Raw genomic sequence first — 21,875 nt, forward strand, 5'->3', positions numbered from 1 at the left:
ACGCTGAAGGATGTTACAGGCAGCAGATCGCTCTCCACGGCGTCTCCAGACTCTATCACGTCTGTCACATGTGCTCATTGTGAACCTGCTTTCATCTGTGAAGAGCTGTGGAAGTCGGGCCCTCATACCATCCTCATGGAGTCGTTTTCTAACCGTTTGTGCAGACACATGCACATTTGTGGCCTGCTGGGGGTCATTTTGCAGGGCTCTGGCAGTGCTCCTCCTGTTCCTCCTTGCACAAAGGCGGAGGTAGCGGTCCTGCTGCTGGGTTGTTGCCCTCCTACGGCCTCCTCCACGTCTCCTGGTAGCGCCTCCAGCCTCTGGACACTACGCTGACAGACACAGCAAACCTTCTTGCCTCAGCTTGCATTGATGTGCCATCCTGGATGAGCTGCACTACCTGAGCCACTTGTGTGGGTTGTAGAGTCCGTCTCATGCTACCACGAGTGTGAAAGCACCAACAACATTCAAAAGTGACCAAAACATCAGCCAGAAAGCAGAAAGGTACTGAGAAGTGGTCTGTGGTCCCCACCTGCAGAACCACTCCTTTATTGAGTGTGTCTTGCTAATCGCCAATAAGTTCCACTTGTTGTCTGTTCCATTTCCACAACAGCTGTGAAATTGATTGTCAATCAGTGTTGCTTCCTAAGTGGACAGTTTGATTTCACAGAAGTTTGATTTACTTGGAGTTATATTGTGTTGTTTAAATGTTCCCTTTATTCTTTTGAGCAGTATATATATATATATATATATGTATATATATATATATATATATATATATACACACACACACACACACACACACACACACACAGACTTCAAGTGGCTCTTCATTAAGCTGTCAGAGAAAATGCCAAGAGCGAGTAAAGCTGCACAAGACAAAGAGGAGCTACTCTGAAGAATCTAAAATACAGTTTTGCTTTCACTTCCATATGTGTCATTTCATAGACAGGATGTCTTCACTATTCTAAATTGTGGAAATTGTAATTAAAAATTGGGAGAATATAAAAAAATTAAAGAAATACATTCTATGAAATACATTCTTTCTCTTGGATTAGTATTGGATGTGCAACACTAAACCAAACTGAAGCACTTCAACAGTGTATCTTCTTTCTTCAAGTGTAAATACTGTTCCCAACCCACATTTGAGTATCAAAGTGAGGTGGTCACAGCGACATTTCAGCAGGGTCAAGGTCACTGACTGGGCTGCTCAGTGGTGCAGTGGGCAGAGAGTGTGGGCAGTGCTGACATTTAGTCTGAGTCCCAGCACAGTGGGCTCAACATCCCAGAGGAGTGCCAGGCTGGAGCATACGGCCACACTGAAAGCTAAGAGACCGTAGATTGGAGAGCAAGGAAGCCAATCTTCACCATAGACTGACCATCAATAATTTTGGTTTATCTTTTGAAATGTCACTCCTGCAGTGGTACAAGCAGCTATTCATACATTAATACAGTTATAAGCAAAACTTAAAAAACCCTCATCAATTACATTCTATGCGCTATACTCAGAAAAATGTATTGTGATGTAATTTGACATGATAAAACATCATACCGCACACTCCTATACATTGTGCAAATGTTCATCAAAGTGTTTTCCTTTGAATGAAGAATAAGCTTTGAATAAGAATAAGCTTTGCCTAAATAATTATTTGACTCTTTTGTTGTCCAAACTGTTGAGAAAATACACACTGATAATTTTTTGTCCTACAGGCTTTTAATTTTTTTTAAGCACAGCATCTCAAGGTAGTAATGTGTATTCCTTTATATAAACCTGATTAGTCTTAACCTATTAACAGGTGGTATAAATGCTGTTCTCGAACATTCTCACAATTACAATAGAATGCAATAGTAAGCCCAAACACATTTACATGAAAATAAAAGAATAACACCCTCACATTACTGCACATTACAGCAGAGACAAAAGCACATCCCCACACACCCATACATGTACACTTAAACAAGAAATAATCAGCAGAGACCAACACACTCTCAGCTCCATAAACACAATGCAAAACTCACACACACCACCACAATGATCTTTCAGCATTTACAAAGTAATTGCATACTGTCTCTACTGTTGTAAAAAAAAAAAACATAGGGATATATCAACATTGGAATTAGGGGCGAATGTCAATACACAATATTTTTCATGCACATGTCTGCTGATGCCAAAACAAACATTTATAAAATATAGAAACTTGGACTACATCTGCCTGAACTGGCATTCCAATTATTTTATAGGCTCACAAATACAGTAAAATACATAAAATGTAGATATTTTAAAAGAGTAGCTCAGCATCACTTAAACATCATGCTTCTAGTAAACACATCATCAAACATCAGTTTAATATATCGATCAAATCTCAGTATCTGCCTCATCATTTTTAAGCAAGTATCTGCAAATACCGATATGATTCCGAAACCATTGTGCATCCTAAAAAATTCACATCACTGAAAAGGTAACTTTATGACCGAAAGAAAAAACACTCGACTTTAATGTAGATTCAACAAAAATTATCTAAAATGCTCCATTCTAGTCAGAACTGTTCACAATGATGGTTATGGGAACCAGATGTATATAATGTCTAAAAGCCTAAGAGCTAAAAGCCACCTGACAGACATGGAATAGTTACAAAATTGCTGCCAAATGTCTAAGACATTGTTTTATATAGACATTTTTATGCGGTTTTGGACTAAAATGTTTTTTAAATTTCATTCATGGTGGAGAGATACATACAGGGTGTTCTAAGGCAAAATAGGCCCCCCAAGAAAGTGTTTCATAATTATGGCTATTTTATGAATATCATTACATATAAAACCCAGACAACACATGAAGGTTCACTGGTACTTTAGGATAGTAAATAAAGAAATATTAGATTTGTAGGCTTCACAAACCCTGGTTCCTATCACTACTCCTGAAAAAAAATTGAGCTGTAAGTTTCTTTACAATGTATCAATATCACATTAAACCATTCTGAATGGCTTTGTGTACATTTCAACAATTAAAAATCTAAAGTAATTTTATTACAAGCAATTCTATACTATTTGTCATGAAATGTTCAACAAATCAGGTTTCTGTATTACAGCAACAATACACAAGAACGTTACTGTCTCTGCATTCTCTCCTGTAACCAACAAAATGGAAAGAAATGTAAGTTACGTTTTTGGCCAACAGCCCCTGTTTTTGCCAGAGAACCTTGCTGCACGTGCATGTGGAGTCCAAAGAAATAGGTTGGAGTGGAACAAAGCTAGGCAGCAGCATTAGTATTCTCCTCAGTGGCCTGTGCCCCAGCGCCCAGGCTGCATCCTCCCTACCCAGCACCGCCACATACGCTTCTTATTAAAACACATCCGCCTGTCCCGCACCGCACTCCCTCATTAATATTTATCCCCCTTAATATGGAGCTCATGCATTTTTTTGATTAATGTAAAGGTTCTTTTCCAATAACAACTGGGGGCATGTGGACACACTACGCATGCTGATGTGTGCATGCAACGTTTTCTGTAGAGGTTGCCGTTCCAACGTGCTGCCCATCGTCATTTGTTGCCCCGATGCCATACTTATTCATCAAAACCAACTGCATACTCCCACTTGGCTCTCGCTGTGCTGGAGCCACACCTGCAGCATCCTGAGAGGCACATAAGGGTCCAGTATATTCAACAGTAGCCCCTCCGGAAAAAAACATTCATAAATACAAACCACACACACTGTACCGTGGTCTATTTTCCATCTACAAACACAAGATTAAAAAAGTCTTATACCTTCAATATATCGGAAAGCATATTTTTAAAAATCTGGTTCCAGTGCATGCAGCTGAAAAGCAGAAATGTCTTTTAAAGGAATACTCCAGTGTTCTTCACCTGAATCTCCATTTGTCGCATCCATATCATACAGTTGATTACCAAGGCCAGCAATTTTGACACATTTCCCTGCGCTTACTAAAACAACATACTTGTAATAGACTTCAACACCTGCCCACTGGCTTTCGCTATAAATCTGTCAATGTGTCAAAACTACTGTCTGTGGTAACTGACCATACGCTGTATGGTCAGACATGGACTACATTTGAAAATGGAGTATCCCTTTAAGCACCATGTAGGTATACAAGAGAGAAGAAAGGAAAAGCCCTCCAGTGACAGTATCGTTCACTTTCACTCAGTTGCACTTATATTTCACCTCTGCACCTAATAGCTTCCAGACTTAAACATGAGGGAAGCCAAGTAGTTTGACTAAGTGCAATATTAGCTGATTTAACGGCTGCAGAAAGCAGCAAGGAGAAAGAGAGTGGAGTGTCTCAGAGAGATGCCCGACCTGTCTAAAAACAGCATTTATTTAACATGCTGTTTGGAAATGAAGGGCAGAGCAGAGGTTTATCAGCAAGGGATAATAAAAGTAGGACAAGAAAAGAAAAGAGAGGCAAAAGGAGACGACAGGTCCCCTTCTGTTCTTCTTTTATGTGGGGGGGGCCTGCTCCCTAAGCGGCAGACAGGTCATACCTATATGTCAGCCTGGCGCTGAGGAAAAGCCCATCCACTGCCAGCTAATTTGGCCAAGATGATTCATTCTGTGGTGCTAAATGTTTGCCTTGGGGAAGCAGTCAGTCTGCTGTCCCTTCTGATCCGCTCCCTCCATCTGCCTGTCGCTCCTCGTATCTCTCTCTCCTTCTCCTCTTCACCTCAGAACCTCTTTCCCTCCCTATAAGGCACCAAATAAAAAAAATCTACTTTGGTACTCTTTTAAAGTTAAGGATGTATCGATCCAACTTTCTCCTTCTTATATTGATTCCAGTATCTGAACACAGAATATCAATACCAACAGCAAGTACCAATCTGATGTCAATGCTTTGTTAAGGCACTGTGTTCAGTTGCATTACAGGCTAACAAACTATCAGGCTGAAGGTCATATACAAATATTTTTTAGGATCTATAATTTTCCAGCAACCACGAGTAAGAAACAGCACTGAATGTGAGCTTGTCACATTTGATCTACACCCAGTTCATTTAGTAAAGTTAAGATGGGCCAATACTAATTCAGGGCTCGGTTTGAGAGGGCTGCCATCCTTTGATACTACCGGTATACCTCTGTGATCAAGTCGCCTGCAGTCAGTCACGGCTGGTATGACCTGAGGTAAAATAGACTCATTATGACTGAAAACCGGGAATGTTAATTCTAGTAAGTATTAGTGTGACATGCTAGTCTGGCATACTAGTAGCACTACATGTTAACTAATTCTGAGCAAGGTTTGCTAATGTCAGTGCTGTGAAACTACAGCGTGTCAGTCTTTTGACAGGAGATGGCTGCAATATACATTTCTGTGCGGTCACTGAACACTGTTGTCAGGATTTTAAAAGGGGTGGGGGGCTTGTAATCGGTTTAATTCTCAGGTGTAACCATTTATTTCGCTTTTTTTTATGTTTTGTCCATCCAAACAACGTATTGAATGTTGAGAGAAGCCAAAACTGTGAAATCCAAAACTACACCAGGTGTTGTACAGTAAACTGTGTGCTTGACGTTTGAATCTGTTCCAGCATTTCACTTTTTTCACTGATGTAACCAGTAAAGGAATTTCTATCTAAACATATGGACATGGCACTAAAAACGTCAACTAGAGCAGAGGAACAACTGTTGCCCCATACCTTCATACGTTTCTCTCTCTGTCTTCTACAAAAACACACACACACACTCATCCGTGGTGTGTGAGTGCTCGTCTCACCGTGGAAACGTCACCGCACTGTATTAGCATGCTCAGGCACGGGGGCGGCCAGCCATTACCTAGCAACAGAGCGGCCTGTGATTGGCTGCCTCCCTCAGACGGCGAAGTGGGTTCGGTCGGGGGCTGAGGGTGAGGGAGCCGGCGGGTTTCGGCGAGGGAGACGGGGGGCTATTTTCTGCCCGTGTCATCCGGGCTCGTCACATCGGAACGACATGCAGCGGCGCTCCTCCCCCACAGCTTGCCCATTGACTGAAAGGGTAGCAGACCGGAACGATCCGCCGCAGCAGCAGCACCCGCAGCGGCCAAACGCACAGCTACGATCCCCCAGTAGAGCTCGGCTCGCACGAAAACATGAGCTTACCTCACAGCCTTTGCTCTGTCAGATGAGATTTGGGCAAACTTGACTAGCAGCAGAAAAACGCAGAGAAAATGGAGCGCGCTATTTTTTTGCTCTGTTGTACTGATCCTTTTTATTCAAGCTGCTGATTTTCAAACTGTGTTTTGCGGCACATCTCTCTCTCTCTCTCTCTCTCTCTCTCTCTCTCCACAGTATAACCATGACCGTCTCTTTATGCTGTGCCGCATAAAGGCGAACTAAATGAGTCGCAAACCGCAGGTCAGTACAGCTGACAGCAGAGGTGATTCTATAATCTACACAACAAAAGCAAGCACTAGCTGTCCTTAAGATGGTTTGACCTCTGGGCAGTGTGGTAAACCTTTGCCAAGCTTTGTGGCCAACCAGAGGGCAAAGCAACACAGGCCATGTATTTATATCTCTCTGTCCTCCTTCTGTCACATCAAGGTCACATTTAGAGCCACCGCCTCCATCAGGTTGGATTCAATACACAAAAGTATTGCAGAAGAGTGCGAACAGAGCAACAGGGTGAGCTCATGGTGGAAGTAATATTACACACCAGCTGAAAGAACGGTCATATTCATCACAAGCACTAGTTTTGGCTCCCACTGCAGTTATTAGGTCCTGCAAAACCTCCAGTGCCCTTTAAACATGCTCCAAGACTCATAGCAGCATGGGTAGGGGCGACTTCCAGACGGGGCGAGAGTGACATATGATTAATATAGAGGCCCTGGACAGTAAATGGAAGGAAAACCAAGCCTGTAAGTACAAATGGGGAGCGCACTTCATAAATATGCACCACATCCCCATATAAATCTGGCTGTGTGAAGGAAATACTGCTGGGGCTTGGGAGATGGAGGCAGCCTGAGGAGGCTGACTGAAGAGCTAGGTGAGCTGGAAGCTTCATTAATCACAGTGAAGGAAGAGGGAGTTTGGGCAGCGTAGCAACTCTCTACCGCACAACATCTGTGCCAGCACTGACGGCAGCCGTTTGCAACAAGGCACGCTGTACATTAGACTAAGCCATCTGGCCCAGTCAGTGTAGGTGATGACTTGTGAAAGGGAGGCAGTTTAGGCAAGCGTTTGTAACCCACGTGGCTTGTGGATGCCAAATAAATTGAGGTATATTACCTCTCTGCAACAACTGCATGTTTAAAAGTACACTTAAGGCTGGGTGGTTTAACTAGATATCAGGCTGCCAATTAATAAAGAGCTTTTGATGCTGAGTTAGGGAGACAGAAGAAAAGTGCAGAGTCATCTCCCATTAAAGGCAATAAGCTACTCCAAAAACAAACACAAGGAAGTAATTACATCTGAACAAACGCAGGAAAATGCCAAGTGTAAAAGTATGTCTGCAATAGCGCCCTTTAACCAGCAGGAGTCGTTCTTACAGTGGCACATAAAGTGCATGAGTGCCTGAATGAGCAAATCACATCCATTAAAAGGTGCCGGCACAATTCAGAGATATAAATGAGGCTTCTGAACTCCACCATGAACTGAGAGCTATGACTCATCTTCTGATGTTCTCCACTCCTTCTATGGAGATGCATCTTCCTTCAGCTCAGACAAACATGGCAACAGGTACATTTGGCCACTGTCTCTATTTCAGTTATGGGTTTTAAACCTGGGAAAAGTCGGTCATGTTTTCAGGGAATGTGTTTTAAATGTGCCAAGGACATAGAGGGTGGGAGAGAGAAGAAGTTAGAAGAATGTAGCGGTCGCACTGTACACTTTGGCCCATTTCAGCAGAATCTTGAACAAACAGAGAGAATATTGTGCAATCTGAGTCAGTCTGCCTTAACCGCCCGACTGAACCTGAGGTTAGTGGCTCCTTCCTGGGCCTCTGGGCCATCTGAGACTCCTCCAATGGCTCTGGTTCCTATTACTAGAAATGTCCATTGGTGAGATTGATAAAACACATTGGTTTGGCTGCTGTACAGAGGGAAAGAGAGAGAGTGGGGTTGCTGGATGTAGAAAAAGCCCAGAGGCACAGTGCAGCATGGGAAAATGTCTGATCTGAGTGGGATAACAATAGAGAAACTTTACATTGCACTCTAAATCTAACACAGAACCCTCTCGAACATATCCATGTGCTTATGATGTCCAGGTCCCCTTGCTAGAGATTTTTTAATAAGCGTAATTTGATCAATGGTAAAATTAAATATATTGGAATAGGTATTCAGTATATTCCAAAGCACAAATAAATATATGTTCTCAGTGTGTGCTATACATCCAAAAGTTTGTAGATACCTGCTTCTCCAAGCCTGACTCTTCTGGGAAGGCTTTAAACTAGTGGAACATTGTGAATTTGACTGCATTCAGCCACAAGAACATTAGTGAGGTCAGGCACTGATGTGGGATGATTAGTTCTGGATCACAAACGTTTCACCAACTCATTCCAGAGGTACTGGTAGAGCTACACCACACCAGAGAATGCCATTACACTGCTCCACAGCTCAATGCTAGGGTGCTTTATACAATTCAAACTGCTTGGCACTGGGCATGGTGACCTTAGACTCAAGTGCGGATGCTCCAGAGTAACTCACTCTATCATCCTCTCTCATTCAGCGTATTTCTATTAAGATTATACAAGCTGTGCATGTGCAATTTAGTTTATGTCAGCAGTGGGTGCATCTTAAAGTATGGCTGAAAGATTAATCATTTTCATATTACAATCGTAATTTCAAAAAGAGTGCTTTTTTCAAATTGTAAGATATTGAATTTTTATTATTGACTACATAATCAACAATGTCATCTTAGCATGTTTTAACTTTTAACATAATAACACAGAGATTGTGTCCCACCTGTACACGAGTCACACCAGTGTGTGTACACAATCACAACTAACTGGCAATCTGGTGCAACATGTTCAAACCTGAAAAAATGGGTCTACTGGTTCTTGGCTGGAAAAAAACAGGCCTTTATGGAAAACAACACAATTGAAAATCAGTCACAATTTAAAATCAATTTAATCATTCAGTCCTACCTAGACAGCTTCAGTATCCAAATAGAAGGCATGTCTATTTATGTTTGGACAGCATATTACCTTTATTTATTTGAAGAATTTATTAATAATAATGAATTAATTGTGTTGTTTGAGCTCACATTAGTTATGTGTCGCAGTAACGCAAAAGCAAGAAAAACATTGAAAATGCTTTCATCAAGCTGATCATCTCTTAGACGGTTTAGGCATGGCACTTGAGTGCCTTCCTGCAAGTCTTTTACAGTTCCGCTGAAGCCATACATCACTGAGAAAAAGTCAAAATGCTTGTCTCTATCCAGTATGGTACAATAATCACCTCCTGAATGCCTATGTTGCCATGTTCCCTTGTACCACAGGGCACATAATACATAAATTACCCTGTCATTCAAGAGGATTCGGAGTACGGAGCGAGAAAAATACAATTCTTTTGAGTATTGGGAGAGGGAGTGAGTGAGGAAGAGGGAGCAGGAGAGGAAAAGAAAGAGAGAGAGGTAGAGAGGGAGACCTTGCATCCAATCAGCATCACTCCATGTCTCCGTCTCCATGGCAACTGGCTCATCTTTCTTTTTCCCCCTGCTGAATGGTCCAGGTTGGTGTGCAATAGTTCATGACAGACTCTGCAGCGGAGAGCCGGCCTCGGCGTGCCTCAGAGGATGAGCAGGAGGAGGAGAGGGAGAGGTTGCCATGTCTTCTGATTAGTAATCAGATCACAGATTCACCCTGAATCCTGGGGGCTGAATCTGAATTATATATTGCCAGTGCCAATCAAGCCATGCACTCCCTCATTGCCATTCTATTTAAAGTACAAGCCAAGTCCCCTGATCACTCTCACGTCTTAGTGAGTGATGACATCTGACTACATGCCACACTACATGCCAGACGGCCATGACATTTTCAGAAAATGTCAGAAAAGGCCCGGCTAATTATTGTGACTCAATTTACAATTAAACACTTCACTACAGCATCATATAGAAAAAAAAAACAGGAGGCAAGTGAGCTTTTACCATCTGCATGGCTATGATGTGGACTGTGGTCTGGTAAACCCTACATAATTATGAGCCCATTTATGTTGAATGAGAAACCAACTTTCTAAACAAACTTTCTGGAACTAATATTTTCAGTATGTAGCAAGTGCTGACACTGACTATCTTAGCAATAACAACAGGAAAGCAATAAAAGAGGTAAAGTGGGGTTAACTTAGTCTACCACTTCAATGGCAAGAGTCACAGATGAGTGTGACGCAGTTCAGAGCTATGCCGCAAATAGTGGCCATTCTAGCCTGGTTTTGCACCAGAGACCACAGCAGGGTTCCAACAGACTTTACTAGCTATTAAAATTGTGTACAGATACTGTGAAAAAGTGACCAAAACAGTTTCTTAATATTTTTCTCACAAATAATCTGTTACTGGAGACCATTGTTTTAGTAAGTATCCAGTTTCAATGGACCCATCCACACTCCATCCCCAAGTGGATCATTTTGTAGCAACTAGGGATGCACGATGCCTGGGCTGATCTTATATTTTTTTATGGATATATTTGCCAGTGTCAATACCAATGCCCATACATAAACATTTCTAAAACAGAAAACTTGAGACTGCATCTTAGCGCTGTAATTAGCAATATAATGATATGCAACATTTACGATACAGTACAATAAATACTAAATAAAATATTGGTTTGAAGTAGCAGTCAAAGATATGTCCAATACCATTAATTTCCTTTAAGTAGATTATCTGCTGATGCTGAGGTCATTTCTGTATCATCGTGCATCTCTAGTAGCAACTACTGTGAAGCAGAAGAAGCTTTACAGAAAGCTGAAAAAAATTCAACTGAATAAGTATTGATACCGCACAACTATGTTTTTGTACTAATAATAACATTTGGAGGGTGCTATTAATTTAGCATTACTTAATACAATTGCAAAAAAATCAAACTGTTAGAAATAAGAGGGATAAGAGAATGTTCGATCTTCTGTTGTACATTGTTATGCTCTCTTTGTCTTGTTTTGTAGAAATCTGTTTAAGAATCCATCTTTTATTTAATGTGTTTCCTTATTCTTTTATTCTGTGGATGGAATGAATGTTATTGACTGCTTGCAAATCATTTTGTTCCCTGAGAGATAACAATAAAGACTGAACTGAAAGACTTTGTTTTAAAATTCACTGACATTTCCAACCTATCTAGTGACAAAAGATTGGTAGCATATCATTTTACACTGAAACTCAACTCTGACTAAACTCCATGGAATTTTTGCCAATGTTCTGAAAGCCTTGTCCAACATCGAAACAGCTGCTATCAAAGAACACATTTGCGGGCGAAACACAGACTGGTGAAATTAAACCTCTGGGATTGGGCCCAGACTTTCAAATTCAGTCAAGCCCATGTGCAGATCACAAGAGCATTTTCTTACTTATTCAAATGTCTTAAGTTAAAGTTGGATGTGTGAGTTGAAGTCTGGCACATCTGTTGACAGCTGAGACACATCCAACACTTCTTAATGAAGCACCATCACAGCACCCATTCACGCAACAGATGGGCCTAGGGGTGCTGAAGAGGGGGCATTTGTGCTCAGCCCAGGTGATGGGGGGGGAAGGTGACAACAACTGCAGCCATCTGAACCATCATCAGCGCAGAGGCCTCTGCCAGAGATACACTGAGTGACAACGTCTCCTTTACCCAATCACCATCTCACTGTTCAGCGCCAGAGGTGGTCTAAAGCCTTGGGTGACATACAAACCTATGTGCCATCAACAAGATGGGGAAGACAAAATGAAACAAGATGCACAGAAAATAATGAGGGTGTATCTACAGGGGTTACATGACTGCTCAGCAGTTCTGCATGAGACGTGTTTGATTAAATATTAATGTTATCTCAGGAATGTAGCTGTTTGTTTTCCATTCTCGCAATATCTGCAAAAAAAAGGCTTTGCAGTGGAAAAACAAGTTGCTACATATTAGCATTTTATGGACAGTACAACATAGAGCAAGCTTGGAGAAAGGACCAGATAGTAGGTTGATTTGAAAGAAAAATTTTGATGATGTATCTTTACTAATGATACCCCAAGGAAAATCAGTGCTGTATAAACTGCTGTTTTTGTTTAATGAAATCAGCCTGAAAAGGTCAAAAACAACATGCTACTAATGTGCAGAAATCACCTGCAGTTCTCAACTCACCAGAAGAAACGTCAATATTGTTGGCCAGCTCACAAAATCTTTTCCAACAAATGAGTGCTGGCATCACTGGGGCATAGCCGGTTTATTGATCCAACAAAAGGTCAATCATATCTTCTTACATGATGAGGATTAATGTGTATTGGTTTACCAGGTTGCAGTAAACATCCCCTGGAAGGCTGGTCTGAAGAAAGCAGATGAATGACGAAGTAAAGGATGGTGTGGCTGCTTTGGGGGTTGTGCATTTTCACAGAGGAGCACTTAATTAGGGTTGTTCAAAGGTGGAGCGCATTCCTCTGAGTGCTTACTGAAATGACATTTCAAAGGCTTGACACATAGGCCCGACTAATGCAAAACAAGTAGGACTGACCAGAACAGCTGATGTTGTTCTTTTTTTTTCTTTTTTAAATAAACCTTCTTGAATACTGACGAGTACTTTGCTCTCAGTTAGACAATCTTTTTTTTTAATTTTTTCCCTTTGTTTTGCCACAAGGCCACTAGAGAGGTTTCCGTTTCATGGAACTTTCATGACCATTAACACTGATGGCTTTTACCCAGTGTGTTCATCAGTTGTGCAAGGTCAAGGTCACAGAGACACAGATACAAACGGCTTCTCAACAGTCTGCTGCAGCATAGCATTTTCAATTGCAAGCTTGATCAATAACAAAAAGACAAAAGGAAGGTGGGCGGGAGGGAGGAGTGTAGCAGGAGAAAAGCAGTGGAACAAGAATCCTTTTTAGGCAAAGCAAACCTAAAAAGACAAAAGATTAATCATAGCTTAGTCATTTAAACCCCAAACGATAAACAATATAGTTCTTAGTGAGAGACACATGGCCAAATACAGTAGGCTATAAAAAAATAAAATTAAAAAAGGGCCAGCTTGGAATGAGGGAGGAAAAAGCAAGGCCCCCCAGGAGAAGATGGATGAGGGGACAAGCTGCTGACTGAACTCGCTGCACTGTGAAAGCTTCAGAAACCCGAGTCCACTCCCGCGCCTGTGGTAGCTGAGCTCCAGTCTAAAATGGCTGCCAGAGAGTCGTGTAAACAACCCAGAGGAATGAAAGGGGCTACATTTCTCCAGCCCGCCTGCCAAGAGAAGCACAGCCCCAGGGTTTGCAGTTAACCCTTTTCTATCTCCCTGTTCTGCATGCTTACACACATAACCACAAAACAATGTTTAGTTACAGCTCTCATAAGTGTGATTACAATTAATGTAATTGGGATTCTGGGATGTTTCAGGCTGTTTCAAGAAAATCTTATGGCCTTTATTTGTCCCCCATTTTTTAATTCTGGCATCAGGGAAGAACATGTAAACCATGAATTCCGTTGTATAGTGCAACTTATTTCTCTGTGAATGTGACAACAGATGTGAATCTGAAGAAAGGGGACTGGTCATTCAGATCCTCAAAGGCTGCAGGCACCATTTGATACAAAGCTTGGTTTGTGCTCAGACAGGTATTCTATCTGTCCCCAGTTCAATAGCTTGAATCAATCAAGCGAAACCAGCCTTGTACAATCTAGCCGGGAGGCTTTTCAGAAAGGACAGAGTCGCCATGGTGCCCTATAGTCTGCTTCCATGTGCTCAAAAACAACCCCCCCCCCTTTTTTTTCTGAGCCCCGATTCCAGAAACCCCCCACTCCAGCCTGCTCTGGCGGGAAACTACAGGAAGCTCTAACAGGCTAACCGTCAAGGGTGGGGGCTGGCCTTGAAATGCAAATTGGAATTCCACAAGAAATTGAAGTCCTTTACAAGCAAATGAAAAACATCAGACTGGAACTGTGCCAAAACTGCCCCCCACCTTTTAACAACCTAATGTCATTAGTCAAAGGCAGACCCAAACAAGCTCCATTTCATGTGGGTTTTGTACCAGTGGGCTGTTCAGCTATATAAGAAGTAGCTGTGCATAGTTAACCCTTTTCTATGACAGCATCATATTGTTCATTAGCACAACATGCATTCAGAACTTATGCACTAATAAATGCTCTACAAAAAAAAAGTATGATTCATGAGTAACAGATATGGATATACAATAAAAAACAAACTACAAAATACAAAATAGTCCTATAAATTCACATCTGCAGCTACATCAAGGGATCGCATCATCCGTCTTCCCTGCACTGAAGAGAAGCTAAAAACAAGAAAAAGGAAGGAAAAAAAAGGGGGGGGCATCAGGGACAGAAAATCAATTCGTCTCTGCAGCTTTAATATCTGCAGAAGGAGGCAGGAAGCTCACGCCTGCAGCAGCTGGCAGCTTATTCGCTGGGACGGAATGGAATGTCTGAGATTGCATACATTATCTGCCAAGGGGGCCCTGGGCTACGAAAGATAGTGCTGACATCACCGTCTATAAATGGCTGTGCTCAGAGGCAGAGTGAATGAAAACAAGATGGGAATAACCCTTTCCAGACAAATCCTCAGTCTGCATAAAACAACATGCATACAGACAGAGAACAGAGAGGCAAAATGGAGAGACAGAAAGGAGAGAAAAAGAAATAAAATGGAGCATACAGAATCAAAAGTAAGAAAATATTAGTTCAGTAGAGAACAGAGTGGATGAAAGAGCACAGGTGAAAAGCTCTACTTGCAATAGCCTGATTAATTTATTTACAATGTGTCTTAGCAGAAAGCGTCTTTTAATGCTTTTGTTTGCTTTGTGCTTTAGAAAAGCAAAACTGCTTTAAAAACGTACCATTTCAAGAAGATATACTAAAATCGAGATAGAACATTTCATCTCCAATCTGTACCTAAAATGTACAGAAAAGGATAAAGAAACTGTCTAAATAAACCAAATTCTTGTAGATAGAGTCCCGTCCAGCACACGCAGGGTTAACCATGAGCCGCCGTCCCCCGCCCCCCCCTTGTGTCCACACATTCCTGAATAAATGATGTTTTGAACAAGGCTGGTTACCATGGGCAACCAAGCACGATGGCACTGCGGAGTAACCTTTGGAGTGGCTGTATTTTTATCTGCTGGAAACTTCTCCCTCGTAGAGAAGGGAGGGAGGGAGGGAAGAAGGGAAAGCGAGAAGGATGAGAGAGAGGCAAGAGGGGATTTGGAGGGGAAGGGGGGCTTCCCTTGCCAGTAGACAGGGAACAGACTGCAGTGATTTCACAATGCGTCCATAAAACTACAGATCCAAAACAGACAGGCTAGAGCCTGGCTGGGTGAGAGAGAACTACATTGCCAGTATATTACAAACGGTTTTGCTATGACACAAAGCGCGAGAAAAGCTTAATGTTTTAGATGAGCCACATACCTTAATGTCATGTACTGCAGGAGACACTCGAACTCTGTCAAAAAAACGTATTGCTGATGCAGCTAATCTGGAGCTATAATGAAGCTGGGGGACTGGGACAGTCACCATGTCTCCATTCTGTCTGGTGGTATTTCAGAGACCCCCCTCCCCCAAGTCATATGACGGTAATTCCCAATGACGGAGCAATCCACACTAGCACTCACACACAGTCCTATCAGATTTCACAGGCTAAAATTATCAGGGATCTGTCTGCAGTGCTAAGGCAACAATAAAGCAAAGCTTCTGCTCTTATTAAACAGCCAGATCCAGAAGAGGAGAGGTATAGCTGCGGCTTGCATGCTAAAGACTGGAAATCCCACAAGACGGGGTATTATAAGCACAGAATATTCACTGCATGAGCTGCACAGAGGACGAGAGAAAGAAAGCTCCTCATCATAGCGGCTGGATTGAGGTTATTTGTAGTTCTTTTCACTATGCATGCTGCAATCTAAAACCTGGGATATTATTGCACCCACCTGATCAGCGTGTGCTTTAGCATTATAATACAAGGTACATCATCCAGACCAAGTCACCACATCTCAGATCCAACTGACAAGGCAGCTGCTGCTGCTACATCTCTGCAATGCACCACTGAACATAACATCTAACATATTCAGACAGGACTCCTGCAAGCACAGTAGTAAAAAGATCATTATGTACTGAGATTTCACTCTTTCATTGTTAATCAAAGAATTTTGTGTTCAGAATGACTTCAAATAGGCTTCAACAACAAAGCTCAGCTCAATACAGATGCAGCACTTTAAACAAGGACTTGTGTAGCCCAACAAAGGAATACAGCATAGAGACGGGAGACAACTGAGCTTGTATACTATAAAGCAGAATTAAAGTTTCTTTCCATAGCATTCTTTTGTAGCCCGTTCAAGTTCCAGTAATAGACATTTATATCATCATTACTTTACATGGATGATGCAATTCATTCAGCATAGACCTAATTTCATAAGGACAACTATGCCAAACTGCATAGAGCAAAATGCAACTCAACTATCTATGCACACTTATACCATCATTAACAAGGATTTTTTTTAAATGTTAGTGTATTATCTTCTTCAAACATTTGGCAACATATTACTAAAGCACAGCATTCACAAAACATGCATAAGACTTTCATGACAACTGACAAACCCTATACAAACACAGCTTACTGCGACAAGCATCAGCTGCCGTAACACTTTGAGGTGCAATAACATCAAAATGACAAAAGCAGCCTTTGTGACAACTAACACTAGTCAAAATAGACCCTTATAAATGTTCCTGTAACTATATTTCAGTTGTCATTCAAGGTTTATGTAGCCATTGTGTAGCCCTATGAAAGCTACCCTTCAACAAAGTGTTACCAAAGTGTTACTTTGCCTCTTCCTGAGTAGTGGCTGAGTAATGAATGACAAGCTCAGTAAAAAGCAAGACAATTCCCCTTTCACACATCATCATATCTGAGTGCATAGCCTCAGAAGGGTTCAAGCAGAGAGAGGTCTGTGGGTGACACATGCTGGCATATGCACAGCACTCTGACCTTAAACTCCCTTGTTATTTAGTCTGGAGGTCTGTTCATGGCTGGTCGCCATGAAAGAATTGTGCTACCAACCATTTGTCTGAGTCGCTGTAAGGAGAAAAAGAGCATTAGCTTGAGTCATGGCAACAGCCACGCACCAACTGCTCCCCCCAACACCCCCCACCCCCCTGCAGCCAATGCAAGAGTACGACTGACGGGTCACATGACCACCAGCTGAATTCTAAATGAGGAATGTGGCCCCAGGGCAGTCTCAGGCATGTGCAAGCACTTTCCCTCCCTTTCTTTCTCTCTCCCTCACATACAAACACACACATAAATGAGCTACAACATTCATCTTTAGCTATAACATGAACGATGACAGAGTCTAATACAAATGACAGAAGGCGAGAACTCATGCATTTCAACATTTCCTGCAGGTCAGCTTGAGTGAGTATCATTCATCTTCTGATAATTAAACTTAGTGCTGCAAGCATGACATAAAAAAAACAGACCACTGCAGCTACTGTAGATAAACCTATTAGGGACAAAAGTACAGGCCCTGACTTTCACAAACCACAATACTAATGCTCAGCTCAGCTGCCCAGCGCCATGATATGATGCGAACCGAAAAGGAGGGCCCATTCCTAATTTTGTCATCATATTGTGTGGTTGCATTAAATGTCTTCATTTTTAGGTCAAGGTGAATGAGAAAAACCCGAGACAAGCACAAATATCAACATGATAGTAAAGATGCCAGATGCAACACAGAAAATTCCTATACTTTGGAATCCCCTTGATCAATAATGCAGAGAAATAGCAATGTTCTCTCATAAGCTCAAGAACAAATAAACTGCAAACAGGAAAAAATAAGACAACGAAATCATAGGAACTCTATTTCACACTTAAAAGATTTGGCACAAATGCTGTTAACACTACATATTGAAGTAGCGTTCCTTTTACTGTGCAAAGAACGTTAGCCCCATACCTCTCTCACAAAGAGTGAAGACTAAGAGACATTTACCCCAGCACAAACAAAATGTTCTTTCAGAAGAAATACCGGCTTTGCCAAAACTCACAACCATTCTTGTTTCATCACAGGTTCTTCATAATGTCATGTATTGCAAGTTGTGCTATTTGCATAAACCATGAATAAACCAGTTCCACTCTGTCATGTGGGAAAACATATATAAACAGTGCCAATGCATCAAAAACTGAACAAACTGACACTTGACAAAATCTTCATACCAATGAATTTATTACAATTGACTCAGCTCCAAGGCACGTTACAAGTCTTCTGTTACTACAGAACCGTATAAACAAACAGAGCAGTTAATGTACAATATTTTTGCTCTACTCTTAAGCATCCGTGCATCTTTAAAGCAAAAATAAAAGGGAAGAGAACGAAAAACACATAATAAACTATAGTCATACCTTCAGAGCACGAGATATAAAAAAGTGAGACATCGTTATGTGAAGAGAGCAAAACGAGAAAAAAAAATTAAAAAGAGAAGAGAAATGCCCCACTGATCGTCGTGGAAAACCGAATGACTGTCATCTTACCGTAAGAAATGACAAAACATGTCCAGTAACAAAGTGGGTTGGTTTGGGGGGGTTGTGTGTTTTTTTGGATGTGAAAATCACTTGAAACAAAGTGCATGAACTGCAACAACAAAAAGAAAAACAACACACTGTGAGCTCAAAGTGCTTTCCCACCGTCTTGGGCCAACAGCCTCGTCATTCCCATGAGACATGAGCTCCACGAGCCCCCAAACACAGAAACACACGGAGGAGGAGGGGGTGTTCTGTACACATTATTCACAACATGGTTATATATATATATATTTTTTTTATTTATATATATATTTATTTGAGTCGGTGCACGTGGCCGCGTCACTTTCAAGGGTCCCTCTCCTTTTTCACCTTCACGTCCCCAGCAAGAATGGTCGCTATCTCCCCTTGCATGAAAGCCCAAGGCACGTTGGACCCAACAAGGGGGCATTTCTCTCCACTGGGGCAGTACACCTCGCCTGTGGCGCCTTGGGCCTTGATGCTCTCGCGTGAGCACGGGAAGCAGAACTTGTGGCCGGGCACCGAAGGGCACTGCACGAAGTGTGTGTCTTCCAGGCGCTCGTGGCAAATGGTGCAGCACAGCGGCCCGCTGCCAGCCATGGGCGAGTCCGGCACGCCGTGGGTCCCATGCGCACCAGCGTGCTCCGCGTGAGCTTGCTGCTGCGCGTCGCCGTTGCGCGAGGCTAAGCGGCGCTGGCCTGAGACCGAGGCCGGAGACACGGGGCTGCTGCCGCCACCGCTGCCGGTGCTGCTGTGGCGCGCGGACGTGGTGGAGTGTACCGAGTTTGCGTCCTTGGGCGAGTGTGCGCCGCCTGCACCTCCTAGCGCGTCCGCCACCGACATAAGTGCAGCCATGGGCGACTGTCCATTCTGTGCGGGTTCTGGAGGCGTGGCACGGCTCGCGTGCACGGGGCCCAACGGCGGCGGCCCCCCGTGGCAGGCCCCGAACGAGCCCACCGCTGCCGCACTCTGGCTAGCCATCCATTGCTGCTGCTGTTGGCGCTCGTCGAGTGAGTCCGGTTCTGGTGAGGCTTTGCGTTTGCGCGCGCCCGCTCGTAGCGCGCTCGCGGCGGACGCGGAGGACGCCGGCAGGGTGCGTGGCAGCACGCCGGCGAGTGCTGAGGAAGGGAGCAACGGGCAGCCCGCGTCCACGTGCGCCTGCGGCAGCATGTCAGGCCCCAGCATCTCCTTGAAGAAGCGCACGGGCTCGGGCAGCAAGTCGCCGAGCAGGCGCCAGTCGCCGCTGCCGTGCTTCTTCTCGTACTCGAGGTACTTGAAGCCTGACGAGAGACCGCGACCGTAGTCCTTCATGCAGTCGTGGTACATCTGTTTGGCGACACCTGACGCGCTCGAGAAGACGGTTCCCGAGCCGCTCGGGTACTCCACGAAGATCTTCAGCTCGTAATCAGCGCCCGGCTTGGCCACGGCGTCGAAGGCGAACACGCGGCCCGCGAGCGCGTGGTCCTTCTTGAAACGCACGTCGAAGGGCGCGCAGCCGGACAGCGTAAGCAGAGTGTCGCGCACGAGCTTCGGCTTGCCCGCCCACTCCTCGGCGCGGTTGCGCAGGCTCTCCCCGAGCTCTGCCAGCGCCTCGGCGTTGCGCTGACGCTCGCGCGCCTCGCGCTCCTGATCCGTACTCGAGACGGACGCGGGTCGTTTTCCCGGTTCCGCGAGGCCCATGCCGGACGACGACGATGATTGTGATGTTGATGAAGATGGAGGTGCGCGCGCGACCAGGCCGTGCGGTGTGAGGCCCGCGCAAGCAGCCCCTGAAGCGGGTCCGTTCAGCATGGTCTGGGGCAGGAGGTTGGGAGGCACGCTCATCTGCGCGGGAAGCGAAACTAGCCCGTGTCCGCCGCGCCGCGAGTTTGGGCTCTGGCGGTTCAGCTCCGGAGGCCCGTCGTCCGCCTTAGGGAAGCCGTTCAGACCGTTGGGGAGGCGCGCCGCGTGCGCGCTCATGCCCGTGTAGTCGAAGCGGGAGGAGTAGCGCTCGAGCCCCGCTTGCTGTTGAGCCGCCTGCTGCTGCTGTTGTTGCTTACTCGAGCCGTCCACGTGGTTCAGCTGCACCGTCTCCTTCACGTGCGTCTTCACGGGCGGCGGAGGTAGCGACGACGAAGACGGCGGAGGCGGCGGCACAGGCAGCGGCACCCCCGCGCCTCCTGGGCCCGGAGAGCGACCGTCCTGGAAGCCGTGCGCGCGTTTAAGGTGCCGCGCTGTCTCGATCACAAACTCGATGCGGTCCGCGCCCTCGTAGTTCACACAGCCGCGGCACACGGGCTCCGTGAAGTCCCAGATCATGGCCCACGGCATGCGGGGCAGGTCGCACAGGTAGCACGACTGCCGCCGCGACGAGGCGACCTGCGCGGAAGACATGCTGCACGCGCCGCTCCGCCTAAGCCGCTCAGCGCGAGCAAACGGGGGAAAGCCTCACTGTGTTTTCTGCACTCGCTGTTCTCGTCTCACTCTTTCTCTCTCTCTCTCTCTCTCTCTCTCTCTCTCTCCCCCCTCGAGCTCCGGGACCACGGCGGTGGCGGTGCGGGACTTCGGCTGCACTGCTCCGCCTTACATTTTACTGCCTCGCGTTCACAGCGTTGAGATTGACTCTTTGTTTTTCTCTTTTTTTGGCTTCCTTTTTTTCCTGACGGTGCCTCCACGTCCTCCGCGCGAGCGCGCGCGCTCTGTCCCCGCGCGCGGAATGCCACCTGGCTGGACCGGTGACGTCAGCAGTAGCAGCAACGCGCTGCTCTTCGTTACACATCGACATGCCACTTGTTGCTGTACGAGTACGCATGCGCTAACCACTCCCCACTAAATCTTTTGAATGGACGGAGACACAAACGCACACACATAGCCTACACGCACGCACCACATTGAACAGTTTTCTCTTAGAAACAAGGAGGGCTTGTGGGAAAACAAGCTGCTCTCTCTCTCTCTCTCTCTCTCTCGTTCTGCAGCCTGTGACTGTGTGTAAAATCGGCCACCAGCGCGAGTTTTACTGCCGTTCAACTCATCTGTTCACTTTATAACGCTGTTTACGCCGAACAGTGGAGAAAAATGCTTACATCAGCAAAACCTTATTTCTTGCACTGTAAGAGAAATAATGTACATGCATTTCTGTCTAGGACTATATGTATATATATATATATATATATATATATATATATATATATATATATATATATATATATATACATACATACATACATACATACACATACATACATACATACATACACACACACACACACACACACACACACACACATGTATGATTAT

The 21,875-nt window shown here is 44.3% G+C and overlaps 2 protein-coding genes across 9 annotated transcripts in view; both read right to left on the reverse strand.

Annotated features, from left to right (window-relative positions):
* kiaa0586 (KIAA0586 ortholog) overlaps nt 1-21,875 on the reverse strand; it is a 131,089-nt gene that overhangs the window by 93,009 nt on the left and 16,205 nt on the right. The window lies entirely within an intron of this gene.
* On the reverse strand, nt 18,269-21,410 carry irf2bpl (interferon regulatory factor 2 binding protein-like). Its single transcript, XM_017699854.2, has one exon. The coding sequence runs from the start codon at nt 20,970-20,972 to the stop codon at nt 18,927-18,929; it is 2,046 nt and encodes a 681-aa protein (XP_017555343.1). The 5' UTR covers nt 20,973-21,410; the 3' UTR covers nt 18,269-18,926.

This window comes from Pygocentrus nattereri, chromosome 10, assembly GCF_015220715.1.
Source record: "Pygocentrus nattereri isolate fPygNat1 chromosome 10, fPygNat1.pri, whole genome shotgun sequence".
Lineage (NCBI taxonomy): Eukaryota > Metazoa > Chordata > Actinopteri > Characiformes > Serrasalmidae > Pygocentrus > Pygocentrus nattereri.

Coding starts and splice junctions, on each gene's coding strand:
- irf2bpl (XM_017699854.2), bottom strand. CDS start 20,972: ATGTCTTCCGCGCAGGTCGCCTCGTCGCGGCGGCAGTCGTGCTACCTG.